Source organism: Catharus ustulatus, chromosome 5 (genome assembly GCF_009819885.2).
Source record: "Catharus ustulatus isolate bCatUst1 chromosome 5, bCatUst1.pri.v2, whole genome shotgun sequence".
NCBI lineage: Eukaryota > Metazoa > Chordata > Aves > Passeriformes > Turdidae > Catharus > Catharus ustulatus.
In genome coordinates, this window is record NC_046225.1 from 2,461,322 (window position 1) to 2,484,853 (window position 23,532).

At 42.0% G+C, this 23,532-nt stretch overlaps 2 protein-coding genes across 4 annotated transcripts in view; one reads left to right on the plus strand and one right to left on the minus strand.

The window, feature by feature from the left end:
- The window catches only part of ARSJ (arylsulfatase family member J), a 141,496-nt gene extending 118,457 nt beyond the window's left edge, over nt 1-23,039 (minus strand). The window contains exons 1-4 of one of the 2 annotated variants that reach the window (XM_033059912.1): nt 22,963-23,039; nt 13,211-13,261; nt 12,727-12,841; nt 11,254-11,346 (exon numbers count right to left, since the gene is read on the minus strand). In XM_033059912.1, the coding sequence (XP_032915803.1) occupies nt 11,254-11,346; nt 12,727-12,743 (110 nt within the window). In that variant the 5' untranslated portion in view covers nt 12,744-12,841; nt 13,211-13,261; nt 22,963-23,039. Of the gene's footprint in view, nt 1-11,253; nt 11,347-12,726; nt 12,842-13,210; nt 13,383-22,962 lie in introns of those variants that run through there. The other variant, XM_033059913.2, reaches the window with a different exon arrangement.
- Nucleotides 21,970-23,532, plus strand: part of UGT8 (UDP glycosyltransferase 8) — a 34,259-nt gene continuing 32,696 nt past the window's right edge. Inside the window, exon 1 of one of the 2 annotated variants that reach the window (XM_033059916.2) lies at nt 21,970-21,990. The gene's annotated coding sequence lies outside the window, so the exon portion shown is untranslated. Of the gene's footprint in view, nt 21,991-23,035; nt 23,054-23,532 lie in introns of those variants that run through there. The other variant, XM_033059917.2, reaches the window with a different exon arrangement.

Consider the following 23,532-nt stretch of genomic DNA (forward strand, 5'->3'; position numbering starts at 1 on the left):
TTGCTGAAAGTGGTCTTTTCAGTTTAGGTATCTGGTTTAAGGATCAGTAGACAATTAACAATTGATAAGCAGCTCAAATAGCTCACTTGATATCTCTGTCTCTGAGCACGCTCCCACACTGTCAGTGTCTCAGTTCACTCTCTAAGCTACACTGAACAATAACTCCAAATCAAAACACAGGCAGCTGCACTAACAATGTCAATAAGAAAACTGCTTCAGTGCCTCCTTAAAAAAACACAATCAAATAAATCAGCATTTATTGGCTACACTTCCATTAACCTTGAAGCCTTAACACATTCTCTTATAAACAAGTTATTAGCAGTAGATGGTGTTCAGCAATGCTTGTGAATTGCTTAACTGCATTTTAATAATTGAGAATGGAAAATTTTATCACTGTGTACTAGAACCTTGTCAGGGTGAAATGCTGGGGGGCCACAATTTGCTTTAGTTTGGGGTTTTATTTTAGTATGATAAAGAATTCTGGCCCTTCAGTTTCTTCTGATTGAATTATTTAAACTATCTAATAGGCTTTTTAATTTTTTAAGGGCAAGGCACAGGTAAGAAGCCACTTGTTAAAAAAAGGCCAAGTCAGTTGCCACATAAATTACATCAGGGACAAATCCAAAGGCAATATGTGCATCCATCAGAGTCCCAGCTCAGGGAACAGCAGACTGCAGTGTGCCAATCAGCCCAGAGGCCACGGCATCTCCTCCATACACCTCTTCCCTCCTCCACAGGGGAATCAGAGCACCTCACTTATTAAAAGGATGCAGCTTTGTGGAACCTCAGGATCATATTTCTAGAGAAGAGGTTTAGAACCAGCTCTCCCAATGGACAGTGGTAAAGCACTGTACACAAATTGTGTACTAGTACACAAATTGCCCCTGCTGTATGATTTTCATCTCTTCACCCAACATTGTTTAAGAAAATAAAAATGCAAATAGTATTGATGTCAGTGATCAAAAAGAACAAGAAAACAATTGAAAAATGCAACCTGCTCTGATAGTTAGAATTCCTCTAAACACAAAACCCAATTTGCATCTCTCCCATTTGTTTTCCCTTCTGCAAGCCATACACATTTCCCTATGAATCTTCCTATTTGATAAGGCAAGAGGCATCCCTTTTAGGAAATAAATTAGAAATAAGAAATGCTTAGATTAACCAGGCCTTACTGACCTTCCTTCATGAATAAACAATGAGCTGTTCCAGAACTGTGAGAGAAATACATTCCATAAAATGAATGTGTTTCTTTGTTGCTGGACAAAAAAAAAATCCAGCAAGAACCAAAGCACTTTGTTCTAGGCTACTTGCACTTAGCATGGGTTTTAAATCTTGAACTTCTGGAGAGAGGAATTAACCCTGCCACACAAAGGAGCCTCAACACTCATCACACACAAGTCTCAAAAATTAACCGAAATCAACTACACGGAGTAAATTCACCTTTCTGGAACTCCTGACATGGGGTGGATTTAATCAAAATAGGAATACACTTCATTATTTTTCTCTTAGCTTTGGAGCTATTCAAGAAAACTCAGAGCTTTTTGCCTCCCCCCCTCCCCCCATCTGAATTAAGGTGGGAAGGTGTCAAAACTAAAAAAACCAATTATATTAATGGTTTAGGACCCTGGATAAAAACAACAAAAAACACAGTAAAAAGAAAACAGAAGAGTGTTTAGGGTGCTTCTGTCATTAATAGTTGTTATGGTATTTCCTAATGTAAATGAAGTTGCTTATTAATTCCTTTTTCTCCCCTAGAGTCTTCAGAAAAAATCATTAAACTTCCCACACAACTGCAAACAAATTTTTTTCTGTGAATATTTGTTTCAAAATAAAACTGTGGTAAAGGCACCACCTGCTCTGAAATAAAAACACTTCTTAGCAGAAGGTACTTTTTTTTGAAGTAATGAAACAAGGAGTGCTCAGCTCTTCCTAGATGATGTCCCATGGCTACAAACCAGCTATGATTCATGGAGCAACACTGACTTCCAGTATTCACCCCCAAAGGAACCAAGAAAGCCCACCCCAAGGACACCTAGCAGGGTATGCAGAAACATGCTCCAGGGTTAGTCAACAGTGCTGCTTCCACAGCCTCACCCTCAGCCACCATGCTTGACATGGATTTTGAGGGGTCCTTTTTGGGGGGAAGTAGCTGGGGGGTGGCAAGGGAGAGGAATGAAGCAACATCATCCCGTTCTACCAGCACCTCCTGTTACTCAGATGTTCCCATCATCATCTAAGGAGCACAAACCAAAATCCCAGTCTATACTTAGTGCTTGCATCACAAGCATCACTCCAATGATTATGAAAACTGCATCAGGGAATATCAGGATGGACCAGCTTCTTGCTGAATTCATCTTCTATTTAATTCATATTATTCAGAGCTTGACACATTTTTACTCCTAATAAAGTAGTACTGCTGACATGCCAAGCTTCATGAAACTTTATTCTTTCATAATCACATGGTTGTGATAAATACAACAGGGGGAAAAAAGACCAACTGATTTTGTATCAGTAATTTGAAATGTATTCATAAGCAGTGCTGTAAAAAATAGATTCTGCAAGTTCCAGTGACTAAGTACAACATTCTATACATAACAGTTCTTCAGCTAATAAGCTATTTTTGGACCATGCTGGTCAAAGACACAATATGAAAAATTGAAGGAAAAGCACAATCTACTGAGATAGGATTGATTAGAAATCTGTTTGTCAAGTCAGATTAGAATGGCAGCAGAATGGGTGCCAGAAAAGCCACACACCAGAAAGCCTCAGTTACCCTTAAATAATATCAGCTTCTATGGGGAAACAACATGTAGTTTTCCTTTCCCACTTGCATCTGCAGGTTTTCTTTTCCTGGGTCATTCACTACACAAGTTTCTTCTTGGGATCCCAATTTTCTCTTTACTAACCATGCACCCTGAAGAACAATTATCTTGGGTTCTGGCCACTGGCCACTTTTAAGTGGACAGTTCAAAACAGCATTGGCAAATTGTCACAAACTCTGGTTACAGCTGAGAACTTTGAACACCCCATTTCACAGGGACTCTACAGCAGCACCAGGCTGAGACTCTGGCTAGGAATTCTGGGCTGATGCTGAGCACACCAGAGCTGGTTTCAGGACATGTTCATGATATAATGGCACTGTTGCCAGAAGACACTTGCACAATTTTAACTGTTGCTACGGTCTCTACACAATTAGTAAGAGACTACGAATTAGCATGGATTGAATATGAGTCAAAAGAACATAAGTGGACTTCCATTACAGTTCAAGTAACTTACCAATTCAATAAATAGTGCATCATTTTATCTATGGCTGCCTGTTTTTCAGTGTGTGATGCCCAGTGAATTATGCTTTTCCTTACAGAAATAGAACTTTCCATCTTCATTCCCTTTTCAGTTTCCTTTCAGAACCTACATCCCACGTTCTATATTATGTATTGCTATCTCTAATATTTCATGTGCACAGAGATGTACTTGTGTATAGAACATAACCAACACAGTCCCTTTGGAATGACAGTCATTTTCCTATCCAAGGGGGAAAGCAGTAAAAAAGACAAGCTGTTATTTTTAACTACAATGCTAACTCCTATTCCTCAGCAGTGTCCATTCCATCTGAGTTAGGCTGGAACAGACTGGACTTAAAAAATGTAGCTAAGGCACGTTTGCTGTGGAGCACTAACAGTGCAGCAAGTTCTTTGGGCCTCTGTTAATTTCTTCTTGCACTGCCAGAATGGAACATACACAACACAGAACACTGCTTTTTATCTCCATGTCAGACATTGTGTTTAACAGCAAGGAAACCGAGAAGATGTCACTTTTTCTCAGTTTCACAGCCACATAATTTGCAGTTGGACAAGCCCATAAGGCTTGAGAGTAATGGAAACAAAAATTGCATGGGAGCGCACAGCATATCAGCTCTGCAATGAACATATTTTTAGGAAATAAGAACTGTATCTGTTATTACTGCAACCATAACATTAATAGGATGCAAGCCTATGAAACTTGCTGCAGAGAAAATAAACCAAACAGGTGGTAAAAATAATTTAAAAACTTGTTTTAAGGTTTACATTAATCAAGTACTTTTTATACTAACAACTTGATCATACTGCCTCAAGCCTTCAAGACTTCTGAATGTGAACTAAGTATGCTTATTCCTCAGAGAACATCTTTTGCTGAAAACAGAAATGAAGACAGGCATCATACCTTTGTTTCTCTAAAATGAATTAGTTATTTAGTAAAACTAATGAGTTATTGCTCTCATCAGCACGTCAGACAGAACCCAGCTACTGCTTTGCTAAGATACAAAAGCACAGTTGAGAAGAAACACTTCTATTTTAGGGTTCAAATTCTACTTAATAGTGTAATACTGGGTATTTAATTACAGGGAAAGCAACTTCCATTTAATTGTTACCTTCCAACATCGCAGCTCCTTAATACCACGTAATTGCAGAATTAAACGCAATTATGTCAGCGATTGTTGCTGATAGATCTAAACTACACATTAATTACAATCTTGGCTATCCCAAGTACCTCACACTGGACACCATGGCAAAGTTTGTCATTAAAACAGAGAAAATCCAATTGCAGAAAGGCATCCCAGAGGCTGGATAGAATAACTTGAGGCCCTGGGAATCACAGAATGGTTTGGGTTGGAAGGGACCTTAAAGATCATGTCATTCCAAACTCCTGTCATGTGCAGGGACATCTTTCACCAGCTGCCCCAAGCCCCATGCAACATGGCATTGAACACTCCAGGAATGGAGCACTGGCAGCTTCTCTAGACAATCCATCTCATCACCTTAATAATAAAAAAGTTCTTCCTCATATCCCACCTAGAACCACCCTCTTATCAGTTTGACACAGTTGTTCCTCCTCCCTATTCCCACAGCCAGCCTCTCTCTGCACTGGAAGCACTGATAGACACTCCCAAGGAAGAAGGAACAATTTCATTTTCTGTGCAAACAGCTTTTCTGAAAATGAGTAAGTTTCCCAAATCCTATCAATGCAGATGAGCTTGCATACACATCATAATTCCTCGGAAGAAAAAGCCCAACACCACCAAATGGTTCTGAGACCTTGAGGAATGACCTCGAGGCTGCTGCAATGCTGTGAGCAATTGTGTACTCAGGCTGTTCAAATTAGGCTCTTCTTGCTGTGACAGCAGTTCTCCATGCATGCCTGACTGAGCTTTCAGAAGGGATGTATTTGTTGTTCCAGTGTGGACCCTTTGGAAACAACCAGGACATCAGAATCCAAAATGCTTCATTTTTTTCACTGTCCTGCCATTACCACTGGTGCTTGGAACCAGAGTGGAGCTGTATCTATAATTTCCTAGTAACTTGACCTACACTGGTTTTATAGTAACTCTGCAATAGTATGAAAATGTCTAGACCTTAAATTAAGGATTACAGCTCACAAGTTGACCAACTCACAGAGGGAAAACAAGGCATCATTTAGTGTTTCCATCTGGTATCAGACAGCAATTCCTCACATGTGATATTTAACATATTCCACATAAAGCTCTTCTTTCTTTATTTCCCCAAACTAACCAGTAATAAAATACAGTACAGCACACACAGGGTATACATTCTGTGATGCAATCACCTAGTTCTGTCACATTCACCAGGCTACTCTTCCAAACAAGAGCTAACACCTGCCTCCCCTTTCACCAACACAAGTCAGATTTGTAAATGCAACCATAGCCTCTGTCACTATGAACTGAATTCTGGTTGGAGACTCAGGTTCCCCAAAACTGAACATGCTAGACAGCTGTGACTCCACAAATAAGGAATATAACACTTCTGTACAATTATTTTGCCATTCAGGAAGCTGTTTTGGATTAATACAGAGAAATAGTTAGGCTGATCAATAAAATTACAAGCCTAGAATAAGATCAGAGACACAGAGCTGCCATACAGAAAACCAGGAGTGTACTTTGGTTTTTAACTGACAGATTAATCTCTGCTAATAACTATAAAGTGTACAATAAGTTACCCATTAAAATGAGATCTTAGATCTTAGGTGTGATAACATCTCTACTCAATTTCTAAGCACTAATGTAACTGGGAATGCAAACATCCCAAACTCAGGAAAAAAAAAATCCAACAGAAAGCTAACAAAATAAAAACCTCCAGAAGACCTCCAGACGGAAGTTACTTGGATTCCCCTGACATCAGTCGTCTTCACCCAAAAAAATTTTCATTTTTTGTCTGGAAAGCATAATTAGAAGTGTTTTTCCCTACATACACAAAGTAACTGGCAGACAGATTCACAGCAGTGAGGTAACTTAAGCTGACATTCCTAGCCCTAGTACCATTTTAGCTAGGGGTAGTGGCTATATCACACTTTACCACACTAATGTGTCTATTTAGTAGAGCTGTGGCAGAGAGTCAGGGCTTAAACCTCCAAAGCATCACTGATTTTATCCTGTGACGTCCCTGTTGGTGAATCATTAATGTCATCACAGGCTGAGGTTGGAAGGGAACTCCTGAAGTTATGCTCTGATGCCCTTGGAAGGTACTTGGTGCTGTCCCACGCTTGGTCTTAGATCTGGCTGTGACTTAGTGGATGTCACACCTCTCTGGCCAGCCTCTGCTGGTGCTCAATCACCCTCACTGCAAAAAATTGTTTCCTGATGTTTAGAAGAAAGATCCCATTTCATTTTGTGCCCAGTTGCTCCAATTCCAGCACCAGGCAGCCAAATTCTGTCTCCTCTGTGCCCTCCCTACAGCTATTTGTCCACTGATGAGATGCCCCTGAGCTGAAGGACCACAGTGCTGCCAGCCACTCCCTGCAGACAGGGAATGTCCTTGTCCTTGAACACCTTCCTGGCCCTTGGCTGCACACACTCCACTATGCCCAGGTCTCTCCTGTGCTGAGGAGCCCACAGTACCCAATACTGGATATGGATACTGTGTGTGTGGATACCAGTACTTAACACCTGGGAAAAAGCTGCTAGAGGAACAGCTCTGTATAGGAAGTGCAAAAAGCTAAGTAAACTTTCCTTAAAGCATGCCAGCACACAGAAGGTTTCTAATACCAAAAATTGCCATTGTCTGACTTAGCTTTCATATCTTTGACCACATTGCTGGCCCAGATTTTAAATAAAAAAATCTGTCCTTAACATTGTTCAACAGACAAAGTCCAAGACACCATTTTAGCACCAAGTTGCTTTCCAATAAAATAAATACAAAACCACCCTGGATTCTTAGTTTTGGCCACCTTATACTTTAAAGAAATAAATGCTATTTCACTCTGAACCTAAGTTATTACATATCTAGAGTAATCCCCTGATGTTGAAAGCACATCTCCAAAAGGTCTATTCCATCAAGTTTACATGGTCTTGGACTATCTGGGGATCTCTTGCAGTCACACACTGAGAAGAATCACTATGCAATGCACAGATGACGATACAATCTCTACTTTCGGCATTTGTCTCCTCATTAACTTTTCTGAATGACACCACAAAGTTAATAGCACTCCTTCCCAATCCCACTAAGGAGAGCATCTGAAATTAGTCATTATCTTTTATGCCTAAACAATGGCTGGAAAAAGTTTAGGGAAGAAATAAGTGGGTTTATGTTAATTTCCAAGGCAGTCAATTGAGACAGTAAAAAGATCAAGTAATCTGAGTGAGTCACAAAAATCTGGCAAAGAAAGCAACTACAACTTTATTTCTTGAGTTCTGACCTGGAGCCTTTTGAATTTAAGCTGCAAGCTTGTTGATTTCATCACTTGTATACCAAAGACAACATACACAAAACACATGGAGTCAGCAATCTGAATTCTTCATGATAATGTAGCTTCTATCAGAAATACATCAATGCTTTCCTAAGCCATATTTGTACTGCAGCAACACTTGGGGAAGGACACTAGGTATGGATTAGGCTTTTTTTTTTTTCCTCTTCCAGTAATCATGCAAAGAATAAGTAGTGCATGTCAGGTTTGTGCTCCAAGTCCTCACAAGACAGATGGCACACAGACAAACGGCTTCCAAAGTGTACCTGTGGATCCAGTGGCCCAGACACAGGCTAGCACTAATGACCCTTAACCTGACGGTGCTTGAGCTGGGATATGAATCTAGCAGAGATGCCTATCAGTGCACTGACATCCCCACACCTGTCTGGGGCAGAATCCAGCCCAGCCACTGTGGTGAGAGTGGCATTCACTGCCAAGGCAAATGCCAGGCTATGACACAATCCAGCAGTTTTGCTTCAGAGCAAGCACGTCAAGCATGAAGATGAAGAGAACTGTGTTCAGCACGTTTTTGTTCCCATACCATAAATGAAGGAAACTGAAATACTTGTCCATAACTTCCTTGTGATTCACAGTGAGTTTCCCTGACAGACTAGGTGACAGTAATCGAAAAGCCAGAGAAACGTCTGTGTATGCAGCCCCTGACGTCCTTGAACATTTATTGTACAGGCAATCTGAATGCTCAGCATGGCTCACAGGAGCTAGTTACTGTAGTATTCCTTACACAGTATCACATATCAACCCTTTCCTTCCCCTGCAGAGTGAGAGAGATTTCAAACAATGGATTATAGCAGGAAGTTTGCCTCTGTGCCAAACCAGAGTTAAACCCACATTAAACTCATTGAAGTCCTTGCAGTATCTCACAAAAAAGTCACAATCAATTTTAGGATTCTGTGAGTAAATTCTCATCCTAATTTCACTCACCACAAAGTTTCAGAATCAAGGGGAGAGAAAGATTGAACACTTGGGTCCAGATTATCTTTATATACTGGTTCTTACACATATAATACATTTATCATTTATAACTGACAGAAATCATGAAGTTAAGCTAGAACCAATAGCAAAATGGGTTGAGCAGGAAGAACAATAAAGAATAAACAGATCAAGTAAAAAGCAAGTGCACAGAGATACCTTAGCTTATAATAAAGGGTTATCTTTATTATCACAGAGTATAATAAAAAGATGAATGGCATAGGAATGGAGAAATGCCATGGATAATGCTTCACACATTTCACAGCATTCCCCTTAAGAAGAACAAGAACAGATGAAGATATTTTTCTCATTTACACCAATATATTATCAGCAACTCTGACTGAAGAGATGTTGGGAAAGAAGAGGGAAAACCACAAAACTTGCAAAGTTTTTGAACATCTAAAACCATGTGAGAGCATCTCATACTCAAGACAATGACCATGGACCTACAACTTACCTGGAGAACTTACCTGCTGGAAATTCTTGCACTAATAAATCCATTTTAGAGTTCTGTTCCTGAAATTACAGTAAGGACCAGAGTGCATTCCCCAAAAACCAAACCAGCTTACCCTGTCCCAAATCTTTTGGTTGAACCCAATAAAATTCCCAAGTTAACTTTGGTGCTCTCCTTAATTGCCATGCACTCGCACAGCAGTACCCCAGACAGCTAACAGGCTCTTTGGAGTGAGATATGCAGAGACATGTCCCAAAAGCTGTGTCAATCAAAGATTTTCACAAATTGAGATAGAAATTCTATTGCTGTGGTGACCTAAGAAAGGTCAGGCTCATAGGAACAGGTAGTCTTGTTAGGCAAACCCTTGGGCACACAGTCACAGAAGACTCAGTAAAAGGTCACCTTTGTGAACTCACACAGACTGAAAAACACCAGAATAAGATGACTGAGCATGCAAAAATTTATTGCCTAATGTGAAACTTAATAATGGGGCCAGATGTGAGTTCTGCCCTGTGTGTAAAATGGAGTATTCACATCCCATCAGTGTTACAGAAAAACTACTAGACTCCTGTATGTAGATGTTCTGGAACCTGGAAAATGAAACCCTCTGCATATAATGACACACATGCAACTTATCATCTATCCAGGGAGGCTTTAGAAAATGTTACCTTACTTACCAATTACCTTCTCATGGCACAAACGCTGCTCCCTTGCTTGGCACACAGGTGTTGTCAGGGCATTACACAGCAGAGAGCACCAAGGTTCTTCTGGAAGTTTACCCAGCTTTAAAACTCAAAGTTTCTATTCCTTTTTGAATAGAAATGTATAGCTATATTGCATACACTTTGAAATATCAATACATGCGCTTTTTACGTCAGTCTGAACAAAATCATCACTAAAATGACATTCGGGAAGTCCATTGCCAATAAACACTCCTTTAAATGCTACCAGCCCATGTAGTCAGATCAGTGGACAGTCAACACTTCTGTTAGCCCAGCTGTATTGTAGTGCAATGGGACTCAGGGCAATGTGTCACATCTTCCCTTCCGAAAGGAGATTAGCAGCTGAAGGAAAGTTAAGAAAATAATTTGACAGCCATTACACAGAACAGTCCAATAAAGGTCAAGAAAAAAACCCACAACAGTAATACAACTATGATGGGAAATACACTTAACTATAAACCATGACACAGGTGCCAGTGAGGAACTGCAAATTCCACCACCCAGATGGAATTCAGCTCAGACTAAACAAGAAATAAAAGAACACCTGACTTGCAAAGACTGCAGTAGTGATTACTTCACCTTGCTGGCATAAAAGACCTTAAATAAATTACTTGCTTTTATTTAGTCTTTAACCTGGCCAGAATAAACAAGTACATGAAGTGTTAGCTAGAACAAATAATTCCACCTTAAAAAGCGAGGTTTTTTTCCTGGTAATTTTGGTGTGGGTTTTTTGTTTGTTTAGTTTTTTGGTGTTGGTTTTGTTTGTTTTGGGGGTTTTTTTTGTTTGATTGGTGATGGGTTTTTCTGGTGTGTGTTTTTGGTTCAGTTGATTGGTTGGGGGTTTTTTTGGTGGTGTTTGGGTTTGTTGGCTTGTGGGTTGTTTGGTTCTTTTGTTTCTGTTTTTAATATTTGGGTTTGGTGGGGTTTTTTTGTTTGGGGTTTTTGTGTGTGTATGGTATACCAAGAGCAGAATACGGTACAGTAACAGTAGAGGTCCTTGGTTTTCAGGGGTAACCCTGCACTGCTCCAGGCCCCAAAAATGTTCTCAAACTTGACCAGGTAAACATAACCTGTGCACAACAGGAAATTGCAAGCATGAGCTGTAGCTACCCATCTCATACAGTTGGTATCTAAATCAATTCCTTTTCTCACACACAGTTTGATACTGGATCACTGCATGACCCTTAGCTCAATGCAAACTGAATCCCATCGTATCTCCCCACTTCTAGCATTCATTTCTTTCTAGTTGTGTCACTATTTACAAAATGCTTCACCTACTAGGATGTTGCAATTTTGGAATAGGAGCTGGTAAATTTTATTTCGGCAAGGTTCACTTACTTAGATTTCACTTACCTCAGCGATGTTCTAGCTGTGAAGCATTTCCACAATTTGCCCATTGCCCTCCCTGTTTCATTCCGTAGATTTTCTCCTTCTGTTTCCTTCCTACTGTCACAATAGGGAATAAAGCAGGGTGTAATTTATGTTATGTTTAATGCTAATGCCATGCATTAAGTGGTGGTACCGCTATGCATTGCAGACACAAAAAAATACATCTGTTTCACCTTCATTATCAATCTATAGTCATTCCCTCCATAGTCAAAACAGTTGGTCCCTCTTGCTTTTTCAGTGTATGTTTGAAGCTAAGCTGTCTAAAAAGCATCTCTGCTCTGCTGTAACCAAGAGCTTCATGGGGAAACACAACACAGAAAAGCAGCTTTTTTCCTTTCCTTTCTGACTGACTTTACCAAAAACCTCATCAGCTGGCTGAAATCTGAATGAGGTTAGGCTGAAATATTTTCAGAATCAGAAATATTAAAGGCATTATTTTAATCTTGCTAACTATGTGTCATTTTCATGGGCCAAAAAACATAGGATTTCAAATGCCTTTTTATTTAAAGACACAACAGGACAAGTCTTTTATGATGGATCTGTCAAGATGCTGCCCTTATATATTTGCATATTTACTGGGCATTAGTAAACCCTTTTTTCTTTCTATTTTTAAGGAAATGGAAAGATGCCCCTGCTGATCTATAATATGGTGACAATAAAAAGAGCAAGTAGTGTTAATCTGGGAGGGAGAGAGAAATGTTCCAGGAGAGATTTTCCCATTATCAGTCACACAAAGTGTTTGATCCAGGCAAGACAGCAAGGTGTGACACCATCTGTCCATCACTGTGGTTGTCACTGGAAATGAAATTTAGCTGCTCACCAACATCTCCTCTGTTTTGCTACTAGAACACTAATAAGCAGTCAGAATGAAATATTGCTCATTTTACAGTGCTGCATGTATCTGGGTTTTGTTCAGTGACCAGAACAAATAAATTATTGGCACAATGATGCCCATCCTGTTAAACCCAGGCTGTCCCATGGACACAATACAGCAACTACTGCCAGCCCTGTCACCAACATGTGTGAGTCCCTTCACAAAATCTTTAATGACTTGTCCTGACTTCTCAATGGACCCTCCACACATGAGCACTGTTGTATTCAGTTGCTTTTAATTCACTGACTTCACATTCATATTCTCCATGATTTATCATTGCTACAGCTCCTTACTTTCCAGCTCCTGGTCACTTCCATCCTGTATCCCATGGTGCTTGTTTGCTTCTGAAATAGGTGGCAGAAACTGTCTCTGTAGCTGCCATCCTTGTCCTTGTTTCACATCCTGCTTAACTCTGCACTCATTGCTCCTTCAATGCCACCCTTCTTGCCGCAGAGTGGGAAATATCCTTACAGCTTTACTACTTTGCTGTATCCTGAACATGCATAAACCACTGGGGAAAAAGCCCCAGCCAGTTGGCAGAAGAGCAGCTCTCCTCCACCTACCCCTCCTGCAGGCTCATCCCTGCCTCTGGAGCAGACCACAGGGCAGCACCACCTGTTTCTCTTTTATACCTAGCATTGATCACTTCTTGGAGATCAATCCATTTGACTTAAGCTCCTGCAAAAAAAAAAAAAAAATTAAATGCACCAGTTGCACCAGGCAAGGTCAACACACCAAAATGGAGAGGGAAAAAAAAAAAAAGCACAACAAATCAAACTACAAACATACCCTTATGTTATTAAAATTGCATTCTAGGCCATGTTGTGGTTCCCTGGCAGAGAAAGGGAACCTTAACGCTGTCATCACAACAGGGACATGACGAACAATGACGTGGTAATGAATGATCCAAGCTCACAATTGCTTCCAGCAAAGGATACCAGGGCATGGAGAGAAGAAAATAGACTGGAGCACCCTCTGGGCAAGCAGATGTCATTTTCAGCAGAGAGATGAATTGCACTCAAAGTGACCTGAAGCCATCTCACTTACCACCTGTCATAGTCCCTCCAAGCATAACACCGCATCACTGGGCTCAGTGGTCTGGGGAAAAAAAAAAAGAAAAAAGTTGGTGTTTGTCCTTATGAAAAGCCATGAATTGAGAACTTTTCTGGTTATTTATACCATTCAGCAGCTCGTTAAACAAACCATAAGAAAAGCCTGGCAGCTGCCTTTCTAATCATGTTTTAAAACATGTGTAACATTGCTGTACTGATGAACAGCTCAGCCAGCTGGAAGCTCCAAGATGTGTTGTTTTGCCTCATGCACCAATCAGGTAATGAATAGAACATGGCACAGAACAAATATATACATTTTAATTTCAGTCTTTGCACTGTTTTATTGTTTGTTTAAGCCAGCCCTACTGAGACTCCTTGCACTATACGCCCCTGGTTGCATTCCATTGGAAACAAAGGCATATTTGAGGGAAGTACCTCTCACAAAGAGGTATTGATGAACCAGAAATCAGAGTCTGGACAAATGACCATTTTTCTATAAACACAGCTCTATTGTTTCAGCTGTTCTTCTCCAAGGGAATAAATATTTCATTATTCAAAGCAGTAGCTGAAAAAGCAGAACAACTCCTCCCCTCCAACCAATAATCTTCCCCTCTCCACTGTAGAAAAACCAAACTCCCTGGTATCTGTGATGTCTCTCTTGCAATATTTGTATTAATTTTTTCACTCAAATTGTCCACAAACACATTATTGTTGAGTTAAAAAGAGAAAGCCTGAGCCAATTAAGACATGTACAGTAATTTCTATTATCCCTTGCCCACCACACATTAATTTCAACTTGCTCTTTGCATCTGTGCCACCTGTATTGAACTCTTTTCCATACTCTCACCCAAAATCCACACTGGTAAGATGGAAGGAATCCAGGTGAACAGCTTCTCTAGTGTATTATATCTCAAGAGAGAGCTGAGGGAGAACTTAGCAGTGCCTTCAGCTGTCCAGTGGGATTGGTAAAGGAGCAGCAAGGCTGTTTGGGAAGTGCTGAGTGATGGTAAGAAAGGCAAGGGACACAAAGCCCAAGACCAGAACAGCTGCCCAGATACTTGAAAAAACCCCACCATTGTCAAAGACTGAAAAAGGTTACCCAGATAGGCTCTGGAACCCTGATACTCACATGCTCCAGACTGAAGTGGCCAGCCCTAAGCACCCAAAACTAAAATGATCAATTCAAGGGGTGGGATCAGACCTCCAGACATAGCTTCCAACCTGGATTATTTCAGGATTCCTATGCTCCAGGATGGCTGAATTTGGAGTAACTCTAGCCAGTAACAATCTCCAAAACTGTATTCCAAAAGCTCTACAAGGGCAAAATGAAGCAGCAGATCCATCTTTTACAGAAGGAAGATGGATTAAGGTTCCCAAATATTCAAATACACATATGACAGTTCTGTAATGGATTTCAGTACACATCTCCATTCACAGGACACAAAACCAAAAATCTCAATAATCAGTTACTAAGTCTCAGTTAACAATCACATATAGAAAAATACCCAACCCTTCCAACCACAACTTATACCACAAAAAAAAAGGTAAAAATTACATTAACTGCAAACTGATCAAGCTTTACCATGCCTTATCAATAAAAGAACCAACCTTCCAAAATTGCTGGTAAAACTACAGTGTGGAAGGAGAGTTTAATCATGAAATGGCAGATTTTTTCTTCCCTAAACATGCACTTTGACCAGCTGCAGATCAGTCATTGCAGGTAGAGTAACAGGATAATGGCACAAATGGAAGTGTAACTGCTCCAAACATTTTCATGTTTGTGCATGTGTTTAACACACTCTTGATATGAAATAAGATCCAAGCTCCCTTAGCAGAACATGCAATGCATTATTCAATGTTCCCAGGAGGGCTTTAACATGAATGTACTCAGCAAGAGTCAACAGCTTGAATGAAATCACTAAGGGCTGAGTAAAGGACAAGGTCCTGCAGAGGAAGATCATTGACAGGAGGAGACAAACACAGGAAACACATCATTATGTGATGGCATCAACCCCAGAGAAACAGCTCCTGCTCTCCCAACAACACATCTGGCTGCAATTATGGCATTCTCATCCCATTTTGGTGTACCTGGTGCACCATAAGCACGGATGAGGTTACATGGATATCCACAGATGGAAGACACAAGCTAGTTAGCTCCATTTCCACACAACAACTTGAGAATGTATTGATGAAAAATCAACCCAAAGAAAATAAAGAGGATTAACACAAGGCAAAATCCCCCTCCAAGAGAAGAAAAGATCCCTAGGATAAAAAAGCAGACAAAACATTTATTTGAGAAGGAGAGAACAGATTTTCAATAATACAAAATATTAGTTGCTTTTTGCTGCAATTGTTTAAAACTGACTTCCTACAGTTGGTACAAATCATGTTGCTGATATCCTGTACCAGCTTGCTACTTGCTTAAAGCTTTTTCCCTTGTTCTATTTAATACTGTTATTTGAATGCAGCCTTTAACATTACGTTATTCAGAATTAGATCAAAATGGTTAAATGCACAAAAAGTTCAAAAGTTAGTACATCAAGAGCTCATGAAGCACTTGGACAGATACATATATAATGGCTCATTTGAGACCTTTGACTTGTAAGAAACAAATATGTCATCATGACACACCAATGCAGTTCTAATATTACACATATAATTAAAATTTTCTTTTTAGCTTGTTGGACCTCTAATTGCTAAAGCTATTCTTTTCACTGGTTTTGGAAGGAATGGAAATGGGTTCCTGACATTCTCAGAAGCATCTTTCCCATCCTTCTCTTGGTATTTAGTTCATCTTATAAATAAAAGGGGAGAAGAAAGGCTACACTGAAAACTAAATTAACGAGAGCAGTTTGGAGAGAAAATGACTTTCAATTTGTTCTCTCTCCCAACGCTGATTGCCTGCCCTAAATGATTCATTCCACACTTCAGGCCTCCAAGCTCTCTGGTTGCCTTAAGCAGGAAATCATTGAAACCAACAACAAGGAAAAGCTTGACCTCATAGGAAATGGTACTGGACACACTCTTTAAAAAATTATAAACTAGTTAGAAATGGTAACGCCACCAAAGGGACAATGTAAAATGACCCAGCAGGTGCCCTAAAAGGTGCAGCTGTAAAAACAAGACACAACTTCAGCTGCAAAAGGCTGTGGTCTCTTAAACAGACTTTGATGGTGAAATTGCACAACATGGATACATTTGTTAGAGCTGAGCAGAAGTGACACCTCAGTAAAAAAGGTTTCTGCAGCGTTCAGAAAACAGCTTGGTAAAATGCTTTTATTACTAGGGTCACTTAAAGAGGTTCATAACTCATCTTTTGTCAAGCTTTTACCACTCCACAGTCAAGGCTATGAAGACTGTCCTACAATCATTTATGAAGCAGAAAACCAAACATGCACACACCATACCACACCCCTATCACCTGTGCCAGTTTGGGATTACCAAGCAGACCTCAGTTAATTTAACTATTTCCTTGAAGCCCTTTTGAGGTGCTGCACACTCACTCTGCTCCTTACAGTTACTGCTCAGATGGGCTGAGGAGAACAAACAAGATGCACAGAGCTTTGGCATTTGGTGTTTTCTTAAGAGGTGTGGCAAGAGCTCTTTTATCAATGAGAAATGGTGCAAGAACCAAACACAATACAACGCTGTTGGAGCAATACATTTGTTTGTTTTACAGCTCTTTTTTTCCCTTCAGTCAAACAGCAACACCTTTTAGTAGGGTATCCAGGCACTATTAATTATTTTACATATTACATAGAAACTAACTTTTTCTGCTTACATGGGAAAGATACACAAACCATAGCTTACCATCATGGACAATTTAAGTTAAAATCATAACTGCAAAACTAAGCAGTGCTTCCTGAAGCCACTCACAAGGAAGAGCAAAAACAGAACACACTTAAGCATCTGCTTGCATTGGTTTGCTGTCTCTGCAGCCAGGTTTTGAACTCAGCACATGTTAAAATATGGACATAATGACAATGGGGTCTGAAAAAGCCTCTTACAAAAGCTTGGTATAAAATTAGTATTAGCTCCAAGCTAGGGTATTTGAGAATTTTTTTTTTTGCCTTGTAAAGTGAAACTATTGTAGTAGTCTTTTGTAATTACTTCTTCCTGTCTAAGGAGCTAATTAGAACAAGCAACCCCCAGCAGGTAAGAGACTTGGAATAACTTTTGGTATTTTAGACTGAAAAAAGACTACCACCAGTACCTGTTTTATGTTGCTTTCCTCAAATTTAAAGAGAGAAACTCCTAGTGGTTCTCTCTGAAGAGGGATGAGGAGAGCCATACATGATATTATTTGCTATGATAATAAAAACCTGTAAAATAGCAAATTACATGTGCAAACATTTTTAACTGCAACTAAGAGGACAGTGTTCGCGCAGATAGGATTTCTACAAAGTTACTAATCTTATGAAAATGAATTTAAAGCAACTTTCACAGAAGTATGAACAGAAGCATTCATTCCTGTACTCCTTTTTAAAAGCACACTAAGGGATACACTGCCACACAATTCAAGAAGTGACTAAGCAAATGGAGAGGAACAATATTCAAACACAAGAATGAAACAGGGAGTAGCACATGTTTTGAACCTATGTCACTAAAGCACCAATAAGTGCAGAAAAAACCCAAGTGCACAAAGAGCCACCAAAACAGATGTCAAACAACTCTACTCAACAAAGAAGCACCTACACCACACCTAGCACTCCCTGCCTACTTGTGTTTCAATTTTACCCTAGAACTTGAAAATGCTCAGGGATAAACACAACCTAAGTTTCCAGAGACAGCTTCTGCAAAAACATATTACACTAATTGACAGGACAACCACTCACAGAGTCTTTCATTCTCCAGCTACATTTTCACACACAGAATTCTGCTTAAAGCAATAAAAAAAATCAGAAAATAAGAATTTACTGAGTGTCTCTGCTCTCTAGGTTAGAATCCTCAACACAAGAAATACCTTAAGGGTTAACAGAGTTCTCCCAGGCCACTATTCAGCTTCTAACAGTGGGAAAACAAAATACCTTGAGAGACAGCATAACCCCTCTTGACAACCACCTCCCTTATTACTCACTCACAACGCTCAGTTATTGTATTTGCACAGGGACAAGTTCAAAGCCTGCCTTCAGAGCTGAATTATAACACCAACAAAGCTACTCACTCCATTACTAACAGCAACCTTGCCCACCCAGCCTGCCTTTTTAAGGGCTCTGGTAATAAAGGAAATCAAGCTCAGCTGCTGTTCATGAACAGCTTCCTCTCATCTCTCTAAAGTGCTTTGTGCTCGCTGCAGTTACTGTCACCTGTTCTTGAATCACGGCTCTAGTGAATGGCAGCTGTGTAGCTGTCATCTCTACCCACTTCATGGCTCTGCAGATCTTCACCAAATCCTCTCAGCTATTCCCTTTCCACACAGGAGAGTTCCACCTCCTTCAGTGCTTCCTCATAAGGGAGCTGCTTGATCTGCTCAAACGCTTCCAGTGCTCCTCCCTGAGCCTTCTCTAACCACACAAAGTCCCTTAGAGCAAGGCACAGCAAAGTGGGATTTATGGTTTTACTGTGCTTCTACACTAAAGAGTCCTGACCCCACGGTCAACAAACCTCCTCAGAAACTTACAGTGCTGCCAGACAAGGAACAAATAAGACATGAGGTCTCACCTAAATTTGTCCATAAAGGATTCCTTCTTCCTTTGTAAAAATTTTTGCCCCAGGAAACAGAACACTGTGTTTTGTAATTACACAGGCTACACAAAATGAACAACTGCAGGCCATCACAGATTTCTCACCTAGGAGAAAAACTGCCTGCTGCTACCCAAATATACATCACTTAACCAGAAATTACCATTTCACACCTACACCAGCCACAAAGCACGGGGTGATCCCTGCAGCTCTCTGTTGGGAACCACCATTTACAGCGGTAACACACAGTTATGGGGCTCACCCATTCAGGCAGAATTAACCTGTGTGTTAGTGTCACTTGTGTGAGACAATAACATCCAACAGCTGCCTACAGCAAAGGAAGACTCGTTTTACATTTTCCTTGCTTTGATGGGGATCTGTGAGCAGGTTCCAAACACTGGCAAGCAGATCTCCAAGTGCTGGTTGGTAACACTGCAGTTAAATTGGGTACTATACATTGCACATGATTAATTCCTTCTGGCATATTGGAAAGGTTAAAGAACTACAAACCCTATTTAAATAAATTAGTTTGGCTGCTTATGAGTGCATATCAATTAGGAAGCAAAAGCAGCTAACACTGTCTTGGAATCTGAGTTACAAGGAAGGTGATACTTGTACTTTGCTCAGTAAAAACTCTCGAGGTATGTGCATGTATAGCCAAAACAATAAAGGCTGAAGAAAAAACACTTAAAGAACTCGATGTGAATCATCATAATCCAGAAATCTACTGGAGAAATTCCTTCCTCTCTGGCCAGACCCGTGCAAATCAGTAGAACAGCACAAGGGACACAATCTTCAACTTACACATACTGTCCAGATCAATTAACTGGAATAGCAGAACCACAAACCTGGAATTAACAGGGTAGCATTTCTTGACTCTTAGGAGAATGATGAAAATTCCACCAGGATGAAAACACAACAGGGAACCATTGTCTTGCTCCCACATAATCAAGTTCTAACTTAATTCTGTTGGGTGAAGGCACTCTACAACCTCAGAGAAAGGTGTCACATCAAGAGGCATTTCTTGTTCCTCAGCCAGTAAAAACAACTTGGATGGCATTACTGTCCAAATTAAAAGCCAATTAAGCAAATCCCTCTCTTGAAAAATAATATTAAGGTGTCACTTTGGATAACAACAGAAGGTTCTTCAAAAATGCTTTGAAGTGTTTACTAGCTCTGCAAAACTTTAATAAAAATTAAGAACACTTCATATTTATAGGACTTTGTGAATTTTTATTATCTTATTTGAATCTGATTTCCTTATCACAACTTTGGATTCCAAGACTCCAAAACGTTTGCAACACAGAATTTCTTTGTTAGGGTCTAGATTATACTGGAGAACAAAAAATCCCTGTTTCAGTATTTTGCTGTAAACCTTATACACCTCGGAGGTATAATCATAGCTTAGCTAACAGTGAATGTCTCATATTTACTTTGAAAGAATAAATACAAAACTATACACATATCTGGAGTTGAAATAAAGTCAATTTGGCAATTGCATGGAACCATAACAGGCAAAGACAGACAATATGATGTACTTATACCTACAGTTGATGGAAACTCAAGCAAAGTGGCCATTACAAGGCAAGGCAAGTTGCCATTTCAATAAATGTGGGATGTTATGAGAAAACCATTAACTCTTGAACACATTAATTTTCAATAAAACCTTGCATCTGACCTAATTCTCATCTGTTCAAGATAGGAAACTGGGAAGGCAGAACAACGACAAAATCAAGGAAGTCTGACATGCTGACAGCAAAGGTAGAGTGGGCGGGGAATAATACAAAAGCTTTTAGAAGTAACATTCACTCCTGAGCTAACATTGAATAGCACACAGTAATTAAATTCAAAGTACTGCCACCACTGTGAGACATTTTCAGTACAACACTCCACGAAGAAACCTTTAATTTTTTACCAAATAATTGTGATGGAGTTCTCCAGGTACCTGCACCAATTGCCACTGTCACAGAGGGAAGAGCTTCGTTGAAGCTGCTACCCAAGGAACCAAAGCTGGCAGTGGTGCAGGCGATCCCAGCACAGCTCTGGGAGGGCTGAACAAAATCCACACTTGATTCACATCAAGACTTATGCCCATGGTTATGCCTTAGGAATGGTTCTGCTGTTTTAAATTTACTAAATCGGTTCCCACTGGAATAAGAAGATCATTTAGATATGCAGAGGAATTGACTTTTAACCTAATATAAAATGAAATTTATTTTGCTAAACCTTTCAACACAGTAGTGTGAATACAGTTGATTTTGGGACATTTAACTTCAGAACTTCATCATTAGACCTCAATATTTAGCCAAGGGGCACCATTAGCTTGTAGGACTTCAGGACCACCCATTTATGTTTAACACAATTTAATGTTAACTGGACATCAAAAGGGGTTCGAGGTTTGAGAAATTTTAATGATTTGTTTTATATGTGAGAAACAGTAAGAGATCTTAAAAAGCTCTATAATGAATACAAAGAAAAATTGCACTCCCCAAATACATTGGATTACTTTGAATGAAAGTAAAGTTTCATTTTCTTTTGCAAGCCATCTTGACTAGAATGGAAATCAATTTAAAGCTTAGGTTCATTTTTCTTATCATGCCATTTCATCAACCTATCATTCCAATTTCATTAACTTTTTTGTTTTGTCTGATGAAACTTAAGCCTTTACTTTTATTAAAGAAGTGACTTGATCTGTGAAATCATGAAGACAATCTGACACTTCTTATCCTTTAAAGCTCATTGCAAAAACTCCAGAGGACGTGTAAGCTAAAAGGAACAGGGAAAGTTTGGATTTTAGAGTGTGTGACAGGTGAGGGACAAATCTTTTTGTTTCAAAGAACTTTACTGTCTGCCGGCTATGAGACTACAGCTTTATTATATTTCAATATGTCGTTATTAGATAATAAGCAAATAACACGAGAAAAAAAACCCCAAAGCCACACCCACCCAAACCACACACATACACACAAACCAATTGACTAATTAGCGTTCGTATTTAAAGCCCATCAGGCGCGAGGAGGGGATAACAATGTAGTTGGTGCTTAGTGAGCTGAGAGGTTGGACGTCGCTTGTAGCACCTCGGTCCCACACAAGGTATGGGCGCCCATGGCACGGGGCTGGCACCGAAAAGCGGCCGCGCTGGGGCTGATTGGCGGAGGCGGCCCCGGTCCCTCCCGCCAGAGGCGGGCCCAGGGGAGCTGCCCTGTGCCGGGAGCTGCCCGCCGTCCCGGCAGCGGGGCAGTGCATGGGGCGGGAGGGCAGCCGAGCGTTTGCCCGGGCGCGGGGGCGAGCGGCAGTGCCGGTGCATGCGGTGGGGCGGAGCGGGGGCAGCCCGGAGTGATGCGAAGTTGAGGGAGGACGGAGCGAGGGAGCCTCCTCTGCTCGCAGGGCAGCCCAGCCCCGCAGCAGGTGCAGCAGAGCCCGGGCGGAGGCACCGGCGGGCCCGGCGCTCTCGGCGCCGCAGCAGCGCCGCAGCCCGGGCCGGGCGGACCCGGCTGAAGGACAGAGCCCCGAGCGGAGCTGCGGCCGGCGGCTCCTTACCAGAGGCAGCGACGCGGGGAGCGGCCCTGAAGGGAGAGCGGTGAGGGGCCTCGGCGGTGCTGGCGGGGTCCGGGTGGGCAGGTGGAGAGGGGCTGTCGCTTCATCGTAATGCCTGTCCCAGTCTGCCTTCTTCCTCTTCCCTAATGTAGCCCCAGGGGAAGCCCCCGGGCGCCCGCGGAGGGTCTGATGTAGTGGGAGGAGAGAGAGCGTATTTCAAGGGTGAGGGGTGAGAGTCGTGGGGCTGTGGGGAAGGGGAATGGGAGCCGGAGGGCCTGAGGGGAACAGCCCTGGAAGTGGGGGTGAGCCCGGGGAGCTGAGGGGAATAACCGTGTCGTGGGGTGAGAGCCGAGAGAAGGAGCCGCAGGGGAGCCGCGTCGATGCGGTGTCTCCGAGCGAGGGGACGGTGTGACCTGAGGAGGGAGCTGAGGGGTGTGGGGGAGCGCCATGTCCTGAGGGGCGCCAGAAGGACGCGTCCCTTCCCGCCCTTTTCGTGAGGGGCCCGGGGGCGGGCGGCGCGCACGGTACCTGTGTGGCGCGGCGGGCGCGCTCTCCTCAGGCGGGCTCTGGCGTGGCCGTCGTCCGGCGCCGCAGCGGTGACTGCGGGGAAGCCCGACAGGTGCCGGCGCTGCTCCTTGAGGAAGTTTGAGCGCCGTGAGGGACGCGGGAGCGGCGGGCGGGCTGAGGGGGCGCGCGCCCGCGGGGTCCGGCGGCTCCGCAGCCCTGAGGGGGGAGGCGCGCGCGGGGCTCGGCGCGCGTGGGGCGCTGAGGGCGCGAGCGGCGGGAGCGGGGGGGGGACGCGGGAAATCGCCGCTTTTTGGGACACATGGGAATTGTGGATTTTGGCAGCTTTCGGCGGGTCCGCGTTAAATGCTTGGTGGCGCCGTGAGGGGCTGTCGCCGGCGGTGGTGGCGGCACCGCGGTGTGTGGGCGCAGAGCCCCCCTTGTTGGGGTTGCCATCCGGCTACCGGCTTGGGGACGGGGTGTGAGGGACATTCCGGACCTGGGATGGCTCCCTGAGCGCCTGGGATGCAGTGCCCTCCCTGGATATGCCCCGAGTTTCCATCCCGGCCGCCTCGGAGGGAGCAGCGTTGCGTA